Here is a 14,119-nt window from a genome sequence, read left to right as displayed (position 1 = left end):
TTTAAATATTTAATTTAAAAGGAGGGAAGTACATATTTTTTTATTTTTCCAATACCTTTTTATTGTGTTTGTCTCTCAAAAATGGGATCAAAGACTGAACCACTTTGATATATGGCCAGGAACTGTCATTGTATAGATTGCCAGACAAGAAAGATGGTTAATCGTTCTAACTGTCAAGAAATTTATCCTTAGTTCTAAGTTATTTCTTTCCTTAATTAGTTTCCATCCATTGCTTCTTGGCTTTCCTTCAGGTGCTTTGGAGAATAGGTTGACCACTTTCTTTGTGGCAGCCCTTTAGATATTGCAACATTGCTATCATGTCATCCCTAATCCTTCTTTTCATTAAACTAGGCATCCCCAATTACTGCAACCGTTCTTCATATATTTTAGTTTTTAGTTTCCTAATCATCTTCCCTTGCTCATTTCTGCTTTCTTTCTAGAGTCTCAACATCTTTTTTATATTGTGGTGACCAAAACTGGATGCAATATTCCAAGTATGGTCTTACCAAGGCATTATAAGATGCTATTAAACTTCATGTGATCTTGATTCTGTCCCTCTATTAATGCAGCATAGGACTGCATTGGATTTTTTTAGCAGCTGCAGCACACTGCTGGTTCATATTTAAGTGATTGTCCACGAGGACTCCAAAATTCTTCTCGCAGTTACTACTATTGATCCAGATACTATGCTCTACCTGTGCATTTGGTTTTTCTTGCCTAAATGTAGAACCTTACTTTTCTCACCATTGAATGGGCACAGTGTTCCAGTCTGACAAGATCCTTCTGTAATTATAATTATACATTTTATAACTTTTAATTATAAATATTATTTTATCTATTATATTGCACAATATTTTTTATCATTGCACAACTGGCAGAGAGTCTTGTCAATGCAACTTTCTTGACCAGCATATTAATCTGATACAGTTGTTTCAAAATTTCAGGCAGTCAGGAATTGTATTTTCAGATAAGCTTTTAAATAGCTTTAAATATATATGTAACAACTTGGATCTGCAACTATGGATTGGTGGGGCATTAGAAACAGTGTTAAATTAGTGTTACTGTACAGGCTAGAAATGAAAGGAAGAATTGATAGGAATTACCTACCTAACTTTATTTGAATGGAATGGGATTTGGGATTCAGTCCAACATGTAAATGTTATGTGAAAGTTATGTTGATTTATCAACCTGGGTTGGTGGAGAGCTGATTTATGCCTCACTATTGGGAGTTTGAGGGGGTTTTCCCCCTTTATTTTCTTGTTCTTGGTTATTCCTAAAAGATCATTGTCAGGATGGGAATACATGTTTGGAACAGTATTTCTCTTACTTGATTTACATAAAGGCCCAAAGAGCTTTATGATAGCAGCTTTAGATTATTCATAAACAATTACCAAGTAGTCTATGCACATAGACACTTTGATTTAAAGTACTGCAATAAAGAAATTAAACATTATCTTAGAAGTTTTTATGTGACCACTTTTCATTGTCAGTATTCATCTTTTTTTAAAAAAAACAAAACTGTTAATGCTAAACATAGCCACTTGGATGCAGCAGAGGATCTACTCAAAAAAGTATTAAAAGTAGCTCTTACCTTGATTTTAATGTATTTGAAAATTAAAAAGCATGTCCATGAAAGTCTTATACATAAATAACAGTTTCTTAATCATATAATTGATAGTTATACATATAGATAATTTTAGCCTTCGTTACTTTGTCCTATTGCTATACCAGAGTCCAATGAGATATGCAACATATTGAGAAGATAATGCAAGTGTAGAGGTGAGTTAGTATCTGAAAATAATTTCACCTTCAAGGAAATGGCAAGATGTCATAGATTAGGACGAGTTGGTGCATCCCTTACTGTTCTGAAAAGCAAAATATTTGCGATAGTGTGGCTAGGAAAGACTTTGTATTATTTTTTTTTACAAAAAGTTTTTTATTTTTTATAAACATAATAATAAAAAAAATCATTGTGAACAGGTTATTAGTCAGGTACATCCTAAAACATATTTCAAATTTCACCCCCATTATCTTCTATACAATATATTTTCTTCTCCTTCTTAAAATTAATAGTTATTTGCACATATCTAATAAAAAAAAATTTAATTCCATACCGTTCTGAAATTAATATTTAAATGAAGTCTAGTCCCCCTATTTTAATTCACCAAAAATCATTAATAATTCTTCTATTAACTTCTTAAATTTCACAAAATTTAAACATATTTCTGTATTACTTTTAATCAGCGGTCAGACCATCTAAAAACCCTTTCTCAAAGCTGCTCTGCAATCACATAGACATTTCCATCTTATTTAGGAGTAGTCCTGAAATCACAAAGACTATTCCCTCTTATCAACTTCCTCTGCCTCTAAATAACATATGCTTAAAAAGTTTCCATATAATCAATTCTCAATAAAAAAAAAAGTAGCTTAAAATTAAATGGGGTAGGTACTTCTTGTTTTTCCCAATAATTCCCTTATTGTATTCAACTATTCCCTTGGAAGTTTTATCATTAATCATTTTAGATTCCTTACATATTCTTAATAGTAAAAAAAAGGGAAAAGGGAAAAAAAAAGAAAAAATAAGCTTTTCCTCAATATAAATTCTTTAACGCTCATTTCCCTCTTTCCCCATTTATTCTATAGTCCTTTCCTACAATCCCCAAAACATCATTAATAGTTATTCTATAATTGTCACTTGTATTCTTGCATAAATAATAACATTTTCTATTAAGTTCCTTAGTATAAATCTGAGAGCATCCTTTCTTGAAGCTGTCGTGCGCTCACACCAACATATCCATGTTCATGGGAATAGTCCTGAAATCACAAAGACTATTCGATTCTTGCATTCTTCCTCTGCCTCTAAAGATCACTCTTTAATACAGTTGCAGATCATAAGTAACAAAATAGCCATTTTAATAACAATTAAACTTATTCTTATTCTTAAAAATTTTAAGTCATAAAAACCAACTTTCTTGTCCAAAGACTTGTTATTCCATAGTTGTCACTTACATTCTTGCTTAAATAACAAAGTTCTCTGCTTAATTCTTTAATCTAAGGGCAGCCATCCAGAGTCCTTTCTAAATGCTGTCGTGCGATCATAACAACATATCAATCTTCGTGGGAATAGTCCTGAAACAAAAGCTATTCGACTCTTACATTTCTTCCTCTGCCTCTAGATGTCACTCTTTAATACAGTTGCAAACCACAAATAACTAAGTAGACATTTTAGGTGACAATTAAGTTTCTTCTTGTTCTTAAGTATTTTAAATCATAGAAGTCAATTTTCTAGTCCAAAATCTTTTCTTGAATACATCTTAAAATCACACTGAAATTTATCATAAACTTGCAAAGACAATTTCTTTCTTTCATTTTTCTTCTATTTTTAAGTATTTTTTTTAAAATCACAGTCGCAGTTAACTCAGTGTCCATTTTATTTCTGTAGAGGTAAACCATGCCTTCCCTTTGTCTCTGCTTGTTTTTTTTCCAAATCTTTTCCCATTTTATTAATTTCTTTAAATTTTTTCTAATCCCAAGTTACAGAGGATAGAGGGGTTTGAGATATTCCATTAAAGTTAATATAAAATTCCTTTAACTCCTTTTTCTTATTTCTTTTATATCTTAAATAGTCCATCAAAACTTCAGGGATCTCAAAGCAATTGCTTAATTAAAGGGTGTTTATTTTATTTTCTTATTTAATTAGGGCTCTTGACTTCCGTTCCAAGCCCTCTCTTTTCAAAGTTTAGATATTCTTTAAGTTGATTCTTTACGTTAATTAGGGCTCTAGACTTCCATTCCAAGAATTTAGGGTATTCTTTAATTCATTTGCTTCCATTTTCAATTTCCATTAAATTTAGCCGCTAGTTCCATATTTCTTCCATGCTTGTGCATGTTTAAAAAGCATTATTTCTCTGTGAGCTGATGACAACTCACCCAACTTCAACATTCTGTTCTGTAAAAGTGTTTCTTCCTCCTGCCCGATTCTTGTGGCCATCTCCGACTTTGTAGCAGCTGATGCCGCCTGCTGTTCCTCCCCGATGGTCGGGGGGGGGGAAAGCTGGGGCTGCAGGGAGTTTGCTGCCTCCCTGGTTGGTCGCTCTGGCGGCTCCCCCATTCTTTGCTGCCTCTTTGGGGCAGCTACGGTCCAGAACGGACCCCATTTCGGGGGGATTTCGGCACTCACCCCGGAGCTATCAGGATGAGTGGCTGTTCCGTCGCAACGCTGGCCACGCCTCCTTGGAAGACTTCGTATTTTAATAAGGTTGCCAGCTTGTCAACCAGACGGTTTAATCTCCTAGTGAGAAAAATGGTGAAAATGGTGAATACCTGAGTAATATGTGAGAAGATACAAGATGAATTTCTACCAAAGCAATAAGAATTTCATTACTACTATCTACATGTTTTCTGAAAAAATGTCTTTGCCCTTGAAAACTGCCTTTCTTAAAGCAGAGTAACAGAAACAACTTTGTCAGTGCATATCCAATGATTACAATTGTTATATTTCTGTCAAGCAACTTTAAAAGGCATAGTTTCCTATAGAAATAAAAAGAATGGCTGTTCTCAATGAACTCACAAAAGGAATTGATAACTGCTTCTTTGGGTGTCTTGCTGTAATTCACAGGACACATGATGATGGTTATGATTGGAAACACCTGCCTTGCTGTCTGTATTGACATCTATAATGACAGTAAGAGTAGTACTTGGTAGTGGCAGATTAATTCATACAAATAGCTCCTTGGTAATCAGCTATTGAGTAACTAGTTGAAATACAATAATATTTTATTGGCTTTTTTCTATTTTACAATTAAATTAAATATTAGAATCAAAAGATATGACATTTTTTGTTTCTTTGGATTGCTGGATTATCCTTGAAATAATTTTCATTCAATGCTGGGAGTTTATGGTTTGGCTGTCATTCAGTAAGGACTAGAAACAGGGCAAAAAGTCTTTAGTACCACATTGGACCCAAATTTGCAGAAGTTACAGGGAAAGTACATAATTATTGGAATAAACTCATCTTGTGTATTCTAATAATATTAGCTTCTGATACTTTGAATTGGCCTCACAGGCAAGAGCACTACAGTGCAATTAAAGGTAGTTTTACTTAGCAAATGGAATTGGTTCTGGTGAAATGGTGGCTGCATGTTACCATGTGATAAAAAGAAAAAGACACTACAAAGATTTGTAGTTATTCCCATGTCATTTAGATAAAGTTATCTTGTCATCACCAACATTACTCTCACTTTGGAGCACATTGTTGTCAAGTTCCTAAATGTGTGTATAAGAATGCACATTGGTTGGAAAATGTTTTGTTTACTAACGTTTATTGCTGTCGTATTTGCAAATGGCTGCTTAGCAAGGCAGTTACTAAAGGAGGTTTGAGGACTACCTGTAGTTTAGCTTGGGCTTCAAAAATCTTGTTTCACTGGAATCATACATTTTTCTGATTTTTTAAAAAAAATTAACACATATGTTGAATTTTAATCTTTCAAAATGACAATGTGAAAGGAACACAAATAGCTAGTATATCAAGTTCAAAAGATAAATATCAAAATATGTATTTTGGAATGTTTTCGTATTGTATATTAGTTTGATCTATTCAGATGCTATATAACTGCAATTAGTAGTAGGAATCATATTAAAAGTATAGAAAAAGAACATAGTACTAAACTAAGCAGGATCAAATGTAAAGTATATGTATAGAATAATTTTGTATATTCTATAATATTCATTCCTTGCTTATCACTTCCATCTGACATTTGGAGGAACTAAACAAAATTAGTCTTTCATTTTCTTATTTAGAAAATTGCCTAGTTATGATAAATAATAGGTTCCCAATCTTTTTGGATCTCTGGACATATTTGTAACATGATTTGCTTTAGGGGTATACAGCTGCAAGTTTGCTTATGTAGCAAAAGATATTTCATAGAAGACAGACAAAAAAAATAATAATCCCCAAATCAGATGTGAATCTATAATGTTCTGCCAGATGCTTCCCATGTTTAGTTTTATGACCTTTTTAAACTCTATATTTAAAAAAGTCTGATTTTTCAACACTAGTTTTCATTTTTAGAAGGTTGCATTTTCATAGTCATTTATATTAGAAAGTTGATTATAATGACAGTCCATGTCCAAACATCTCTTGTTCACAGAATCCAGTGGATTACTTTTGGCCATCCCAACAGGCAAGAACATCTACATGGTGGAGACAAGAGCATCAAAATGACTAGGCAACTGAAGTCATGGTGCTTATATATTGAGTATACTAAAGGGAAAATAATGTTCATCCTCCCCCCTACCATGGATGCCCTGCTGATTGAGGATAAAATGTGAAAAATGTCCACATAAATTAGATTGAGCTCTGACTGAAAGGTGAAATTTAAATACAAAAAATGTATAATCACCAACCTCATTATTAACAGTGCAGTAGCTTCAGGATTCATACACGCCAACTAGCTTACTTATTGAAGCGATTCTAAATCAGATTGTTTACATCAAATATTCTGGAAAATGCAGAAAAAAATTAGTGGCAAAATCTTTATAAAGTAGCATGATTTAGATCAGTGGTCACGAACCGATGGTCCGTGGACCACTGGTGGTCTGTGAGAAAATGGTGGTCCGCGGCGCACCCGGGTGGAGGAGCTGTTCTGGGATAAGCAATGGCCAATCTTGTGACTAGAGCTCTGGAAGATGGGACTGGCCAGGCAGCTCATGGTGGGGCTGTAAATCTCCGCTGTTAAGGGAGGGTCGGCCAATTTGTAACTGCAGCACAGCCCTCGCCGGCTGGAATGAAGAAATGGTGCAAGGGGGGAGGGGAATGGTGGTGCAGGTGGGCTGAAGCAGTGGGTGGCGGGAACCCCGGACTGCTTCTTCGCCCTGCTTTAGTTTCCTGTTGGCTGAACCCACCACTGGCTGTCCCAGCCCCTCACCCTCCCTTCCTAGTCACTCCTCGCTTGGCAAAGGAAGGGAAGGGGGGAATGGAGTTTCGCTCCATATTCCAGAGCGGGAGCTGGATCTCGCGGCTGTTTTTTCCGGCCCTTGTTGGTGCTCCTGCACCTCGGTCTCTCGGGGAGATGTTTGACTTCCTTTCAGCCCCAAGACACTGGCTGGCCCATGAGAAAGAGTGGGAGAGAGAGAGAGAGAGAGAATGGGGGAGAGAGATGAAAGAAAGAGAAAGAGGGGGGGAGAGAGAGAATGAGAGAGAATGAAAGCACCACCTTCTTGGAAGAAGTGCGGGGATGGGGCCGAAGGGGAAGTCTTGCATTAAGTATCGACCCCCCCACCTCAATTTCACAAGGTCGGCGCAGCAGGCAGCGGTCCTTCCTGGCGCGCCTTGTTTCTCCAGAGCACTCCGCCCCTCTCCCACTTCTTCCTCCTCCGGGAGTCTCTGGGCTGCTCACTCCCCTGGAGGGAAAACTCAAAGGGCGCTCCGCCACCCAGCTTGCCCGCCTCCTCAGGGATGTAACCCGGGGGGGGGCGCTCTCTTCGCAGCTCTTGCTCGAAGCTGCCTGGTTCTGAAAGGGACACGCGGAGAATCAGAATCAGAGAGAGAGAAAGAGTGGGAGGGAGAAAGAAGGAGGGGGGAGAGAGAGAGAGAGAGAAAAGAAAGAGAAAGAGGGGGAGAGAGAAAGAGAGATGAGAGAATGAGTGGAAGAAAGAGAAAGAGAGGGGGGAGAGAAAGAGGGGGAGGGAGAAAGAAGGAGGGGGGAGAGAGAGAGAGAGAGAAAAGAAAGAGAAAGAGGGGGAGAGAGAAAGAGAGATGAGAGAATGAGTGGAAGAAAGAGAAAGAGAGGGGGGAGAGAGAAAGAGTGGAAGAGAGAGGGGAGGGGGGAGGGGGGAGAAAGAGAGAGGAGGGACAATGCCTGAAGGACCTCATCCCGTCACTTCAGCAAATGGTGCACTGGATTTTTATTAGTGGTCCCCGGGATTTAAAATTATGGACTTGGTGGTTCCTGAGGTCCAAAAGGTTGGGGACCCCTGATTTAGATGATAGTTCTCTGAGGAAAACCTTTTGTTGGATATTTCATATTCTTAGCAGAAAGATCTTGAGGGATTGCATGAAAGCCTAGACAGCGTGTGCCACTTGTTCAGCAACTGGAAAACCTTGTTTAATTATGTGATGGATTCCAGAGTGACGCAACTTGAAAAGCTCTCGCTGTAGACATCTCTTTGCGGCAATTGTTAATGGAGAGACTTTTATAAAACGCTTCCAGGAGAGATTTTTACTGTGCAGTCACTCTGCCTTTTTTCCACAGAATATTATGAAGAGGTTAGATGACATTTTCCTCCAGTTGTAACCTATCCACCTTTTCTCACCACTTCTGTCACTTTTCTTTGCAAAGAAAATCTTTTTAAGGATGTGGGAATAAAAATCAAGTATAGCTGCACAATGCCTTTTGATGATAGAACTATGAGCCTTCCATCTGAGAACATCTATACTCTTATAGCATATACAGTGCTTTTCTGTGATCGGAACTTTTGATACTGTTTGACTTTAGTTGAAATATCTCCACTATTTTGAACAGATGTCAAGTTGGATGTATAGTTGAAATTGAAGCTCTTTTACTTGTTCTTTTTAATGAATTTCCATTTAATCTTTTAAATTTTAACTTTAAGTAGTTATATTTTATGGTTTGAGAATAAAGTAACTGCTCCATATACATTAAAATTGCTTTTGTTTAAAGGGACCTAATGGAATTTTCACATTATATCCTCAAAGGAGCACCAGTTTAGATGGAAATAGATAATTGTTGAAGATTAACTTTGTGCAGCTTTTGGTTGCATAGACAGACAGACACATTTATCTTTGTTCCAACATACCAGTATAATATTAATAGAAAGTAAGAAGTTGTAAGAGATCTTGAAGATCATTTATCACCTCCTGTCATATTCTGTGCCATCTTTTACCACTAAGAAATTTCCCTTCATGTCCAACCACAATCTACTTCCTTGAAATTTAAATGATTGTGTCTTCTTTTTGACAGTGGTCAAAAATACATTTGTATTTTATTCTCTCTAAGGTTACATCCTCATTTCCATCCTTCCATAATCTACTGAATTAATTTGAGCTTTAGATATAATCTGAGAATTTTGAACAGTACTAATTATGCCATCCAGAAAACTGCTGTTCAGATATTTTTGTAGCAATCCTATTTAATACTGGACCTTATACCTGTGAAAAATCTTTTTTCATTGCATTTTTTTATTGCCTGCATTTGAAGGGAGTTCCTATTTTCCTATCATATCCTCATTTTAAGACATGCAAATGTAGTATATTAATGAGCAAATGCAGATACACTTAATTGATGTATTTGTGCTTTGAAAGATGGAACAAGTGTTTTCATTATACAAGATATTATTACTGGTAAAATCGGTGTTGTAGGACCTATTTATATATGTTAATGAAGTTATTTTTCCAAATGAAAGCTTCTGCAAAGTGGCTTAGAACCTAATGAGCTGTTTATAAAGTAGATACAGTAATAATAAATACAATTTAAAATGTAAGGCAAATAGGATAACTTTTGGAAGATAACCTAAAGACTAGTTGGGCCCCTGATCTCTAGGATGCTTGCACAGCTGAAAGATTACACCTGAAAAAGCGTGTTTTGTATGCTGACAGAATCTTGTTCTGTAACCTTATCATTTTATAATCTCTTCTGCTCAGAGTGCTAGTGCAATTTTGGGTTGCACTAGTGCAGGTGGGTTGAAGACATTTCCTAATACCAATCACTGACTAGGACTTTGGTAAAAAATACTGCTTTTAGTGGCTTGGTGATATGTACAAATGAAGTTATTATGGCTTGTTCAGCAAATCATGGTTAAAAATACCATACTTCATGAAATAAACTGGATATAATTTATTTAATTTTATATTGTCCAACTCCAATTGATACATCATTATGCCATATGCATTGTATATTTGGTGGCCTTAATGTTCATATCCAAATAACTGGAAAGAAAAAAATACTTGTTTTTCTCAGGAGAGGAAAATTAAGGATGAATAAAAATATGGTAGACCTTCCCTTTTACAACAATGCTATTTAATTAGCTTCCAGTTTTGATCTGAAGAGACTAAAGCTAATCTTTTTGTCCTAGACCTTGCAATCTTTCAAAACCTTATCAGCCAATTATACTCCAAAGGGGTTAAAATAATAGTAGCTGCCTCATTATTTCTAAACTAGAAAATATTTGGCTTGCTGTGCAAATCTATATTAAAGCTTTTGTTAATGGGCACGATTGAAAGCATTGTTAACTCAAGCTTTCAGTTTTACAAAAGATTAATACTTCTGTTTTTAATTTTTATCTAATTCATTTATACAGTTTTCATATCTTGAGAATAAAGTTTAGTAATTTTATTATTTTCTGAAACATGGAGTCTCAATAAAATGCTACAGTAACTTGGGACTATTTCCTGAAATGAAAGGATCTGGTTATTAGATATTATTAATTATATCATGTACAGCTGTAAGAAATGCAGCATTTAAAAAGATTTAAGCCTCATGGACTGGCTGCAGTGTCTTTTCAGTGATATTGTTATTGTTTAACAATGCATCTTTACTGTCTCTAGTTTTTATTTTTTACTCTGGCTTTTTCTTTTTATGTTTACTGCAGTGGTGAAATCTAAAAATTTTCCCTACCGGTTCTGTAGGTGTGGCTTAGTGGGGTTCATGTAACTGAGTGGGCATGGCCAACTTGACATTACTCACAGCCACACCCACTCTGTCACATGACCCCTATGCCCACAGAACCCAGTAGGAAAAAAAATTTAATTTCTATTTTCCCCTGTCATGAGATGCCTGCAGCCGCAGCCTCTTTTTTCAGTGTGCCTGGAGGTGCTTCTTGTGTCAAAAGATGCAGCGGCTGCAGGCTTCTTGTAGAAAAACTTCCTGGAGCCGCACTCCCCTTCTTAAATGCATGGGGAGAAGGACAGGCCTGGCCACACCACTGCGAAGCCCATGGTGCTTTCCCTTCAGGCTTGTCGGCAGTGCTTCCCTGGCTGGGCCAGTGCAGGTACCCCTTTATCTTGCCGAAGACTAGGCTGTAACACTTAATGGTTGTGCAGCCGGCCAGAGCGGGACATGGCACAGGCAGAGAGGCCAATGCAGCCCCTGCTGTGGCCACCCTGGCTGAGTGATCGCAGTGCCTCCACAGGAACAGGCATGCCGTGGCCACCTTGCCCACCATTGCCTCAATGCGCTGCAGTTGGAAGGGGTTCCTCTACTCTCCCTTCCCACCTGGCTGCACACTGTGCACACATCCACCTGCCCTCCCGAAGCAACCCAACCGCTGTTCGCTTTCATTTCGCAGCAAAAGAAGGAAGAAAGTGAACGGCATTGCCACAGCATATACATGGATTGCCCTGCAAGGTGTGGGGGGGCTCTGCCTTTGCAAAAACAGGATGGGTGCATGTGCAGAAGCCCAGGGATGTCTGCTTGCCCTCCCGGAGCACTGCTGTTACCTCTTTCAGCCCCAGCTCAGCGTCTGTCCACCAAGAGCCGTCCACCCACCCACTGGCCGGACCGGGCTGGACATTGACCTCAGAAGGCAAGCGGGTGTGGGGGACTGCCGGGAAAGCAATGTGGAAGGCAGGCAAGCATGACAGGGCTGTAGGCTGCTAGCTCTCTTCCCCGCAGCCCTGCCATGCTTGCCTGCCTTCCACGTGGCCTTCAGCTTGCCTTCCTTCGCAAGCTGGCCAGGGGATGCCGGGAAGGCCACGTGTAAGGCAGGGAAGCATGGCAGGACTGCGGGCCATGGACTGGTTCGGGGGTATGGCCAGCCAGCAGTTGCTACCGGTTCAGCGAACCAGCCCCAATTTCCGCTACTGGTTCGCCCAAACCTGTCCAAACTGGTAGCATTTCTCCCCTGATTTAGTTCAAACCTCTCAGATTCTCCATTTGTTAATAACCATCATGCTTCATCCTTTTTCTAAAATAAGATTTTGGATTCACAAGTAGTTAGACTCATGTAAGCTGTCCGTTGGCTTCCACTGATTTAGCAGACTGCTAAAGGATCTGAATATCATTTAGAAATATCACTTTAATATCACTTGGGTCTGGCTAGTTATCTTATAATATCTGGCTCTGAAGCGTCTCTTAATAATAGTTAATTAATAGTAAAGTAAAACTACAGGGTTTCTTATTTGTGCAAATTTGACATGTCTAATATTGCCAGCACTTTCAATTATCCTATACTTTTAATATGTCCAATGGGAATACAGTAATCAAATAATATTAAAACTGATATTTATTCAGCACCAAAACAGATTTACATGCTGAATCTAAAACTGCAAGCAGGTTCAGGTGTAAGATAAAACAGCTGTTTTTCATGATTCAAGTTTATCTGAAGGACTGCCTGTCATTTTGTATGTTCCAACACAGATGGCATGCTCCGGGTCCCTTCTTTTGTTGGGAACCCAGGAAGCAAGCCTTCTCAGTCAATCAAATAATCCCTACCATGCTCTCCTTCAAATAAACTCTAAATACCTGGTTTTCCCCCCAGGCCTTATAGTAGGGTTAGTGGAATCCATTTGAGTTGGTGTATGGGCAGCCTGGTTGTAGGCTTTTTCCCTCAAGGTGATCCATTGTTCTTTCTTTGGCTTGTTATTTTTCATATTTTTGTTATTGTTTGTTGCCCAGAGTTGTCTGTAGTTGGGTGATCTAACCAATGGGAATGATGGATTTATTAAATAAATAGCTTGAACTTTTATTTTGGAGCGTTATGTTCTTTACCTTTTTTATTTAAGTATTGTTAAATTGTCTTTCTTAGAGAACAAGTGGGCAACAAGAGGAGATAAACAACCTGGTGCAGAGGAAAATTGCTGTGGATGAAGAAAATGCTGCCTTAAAAAATGAGCTTTGCATCTTACAGAAATCTCAAGATGCAAGAATGCAAGAACTTAAGGTATATTGACTTGCACATAGTAGGAAGATAGCCATAACTTTGAAGTTGCTGTTTAAGTTGCTGGCCTGTCTCTGTGGCATGGAAAGTGACAAGCTCAGAGGAAATATAGCCTTAGGCCTTAGATTGTACCTTTCAGTTTCCTCACACATGCCAAACTAGAAAAAAGATCCCTTAAAGTGAAGAATCCACACTTTATAACTTTCCAATAAATAGTTAATGATGGAAATGGAGCAAAGAAAGGAGGAGTGTGAAGATGTGGCTTCGTGTAATTAGATTCTGATGGGACTGGCATTATTAATTGATAAAGCTGAGGTCTGGGAGGATATGTCTGTGTAGGTCTCAAAAATAGCTGGGGACAGCATCAAAGGCAGTTTGATCAATTAATGGGCCCTTTGCAAATGTGTACTCATCAAAGCTGTCATCCAGCTAAAAAATATGACCCTTCCACCTGCATGAAAGAGGCCAATAAAAGTACACAGGTGACCTTGGCCATCAAATATAGAAGAAGCTGCTGTGAGGGTAAAATCTGCGCAGTTTATATTTGCTGATTAGTTCTCAGTTTTTTTTTAAAATATTTTCTCTCTTTTTTGTTTATCGGCCCTTGTGGTACTGTTGTACAGGACACCAAGGAGTGTGCACAGAGAAAGGATGAGCAAAGCAGACTGGTTATAAAAAATCTGGAGAAGGAAAATGAGGGTTTAAATACACGCTATGCTGACCTGCTAAATGACCTGGAGAAACTGAAGAAGCAGGACTCACAATGGAGAATAGAAAAGTGTGGCATCGATGCAAAAATAAAGGTATGAAAAAAAATATAGGGTCCCGGATATGGTTTCAGAATCTGCTACTCACAGGCTTTATGCTACATGTTATTTTCTTTAAATAACAAGTTATATATTCATAACAACCAGTGGGGACCGACATTCATTTACATTCCTTCACTTAAAACCCCAAGCTTTTTAAAAATTGATGTTTCAAAGCAAGAAACTGACTTCAAATAGCCATCCTAAAATGTAATCATTAAATAATAAAGGATATTTCATTCAAATATAAGGATGCAATTTTTTTTTTTAAAAAAAAGGTTGGAAATCTTCCTGTCACTCCAGGATTTCCCCACCCAGTGTGATTGGCAGCACAGTCTTCTGAATAAGAATATAGAAAGACTATTTCTCAAGCAGACCCAAAGGTCCATCTTGTCAAATGTTCTGTTTCAAGTAGTAGC

General features: G+C 37.9%; 1 protein-coding gene across 1 annotated transcript in view; it reads left to right on the top strand.

Annotated features, from left to right (window-relative positions):
* The window catches only part of CNTLN (centlein), a 236,370-nt gene that overhangs the window by 57,802 nt on the left and 164,449 nt on the right, over nucleotides 1–14,119 (top strand). The window contains exons 4-5 of the mRNA XM_058168055.1: nucleotides 12,763–12,897; nucleotides 13,518–13,697. Coding sequence (XP_058024038.1) covers nucleotides 12,763–12,897; nucleotides 13,518–13,697 — 315 coding nt within the window. The remainder of the gene's footprint in view (nucleotides 1–12,762; nucleotides 12,898–13,517; nucleotides 13,698–14,119) is intronic.

Source organism: Ahaetulla prasina, chromosome 2 (genome assembly GCF_028640845.1).
Source record: "Ahaetulla prasina isolate Xishuangbanna chromosome 2, ASM2864084v1, whole genome shotgun sequence".
NCBI lineage: Eukaryota > Metazoa > Chordata > Lepidosauria > Squamata > Colubridae > Ahaetulla > Ahaetulla prasina.
This window is presented reverse-complemented; position numbering and strand designations above follow the sequence as displayed.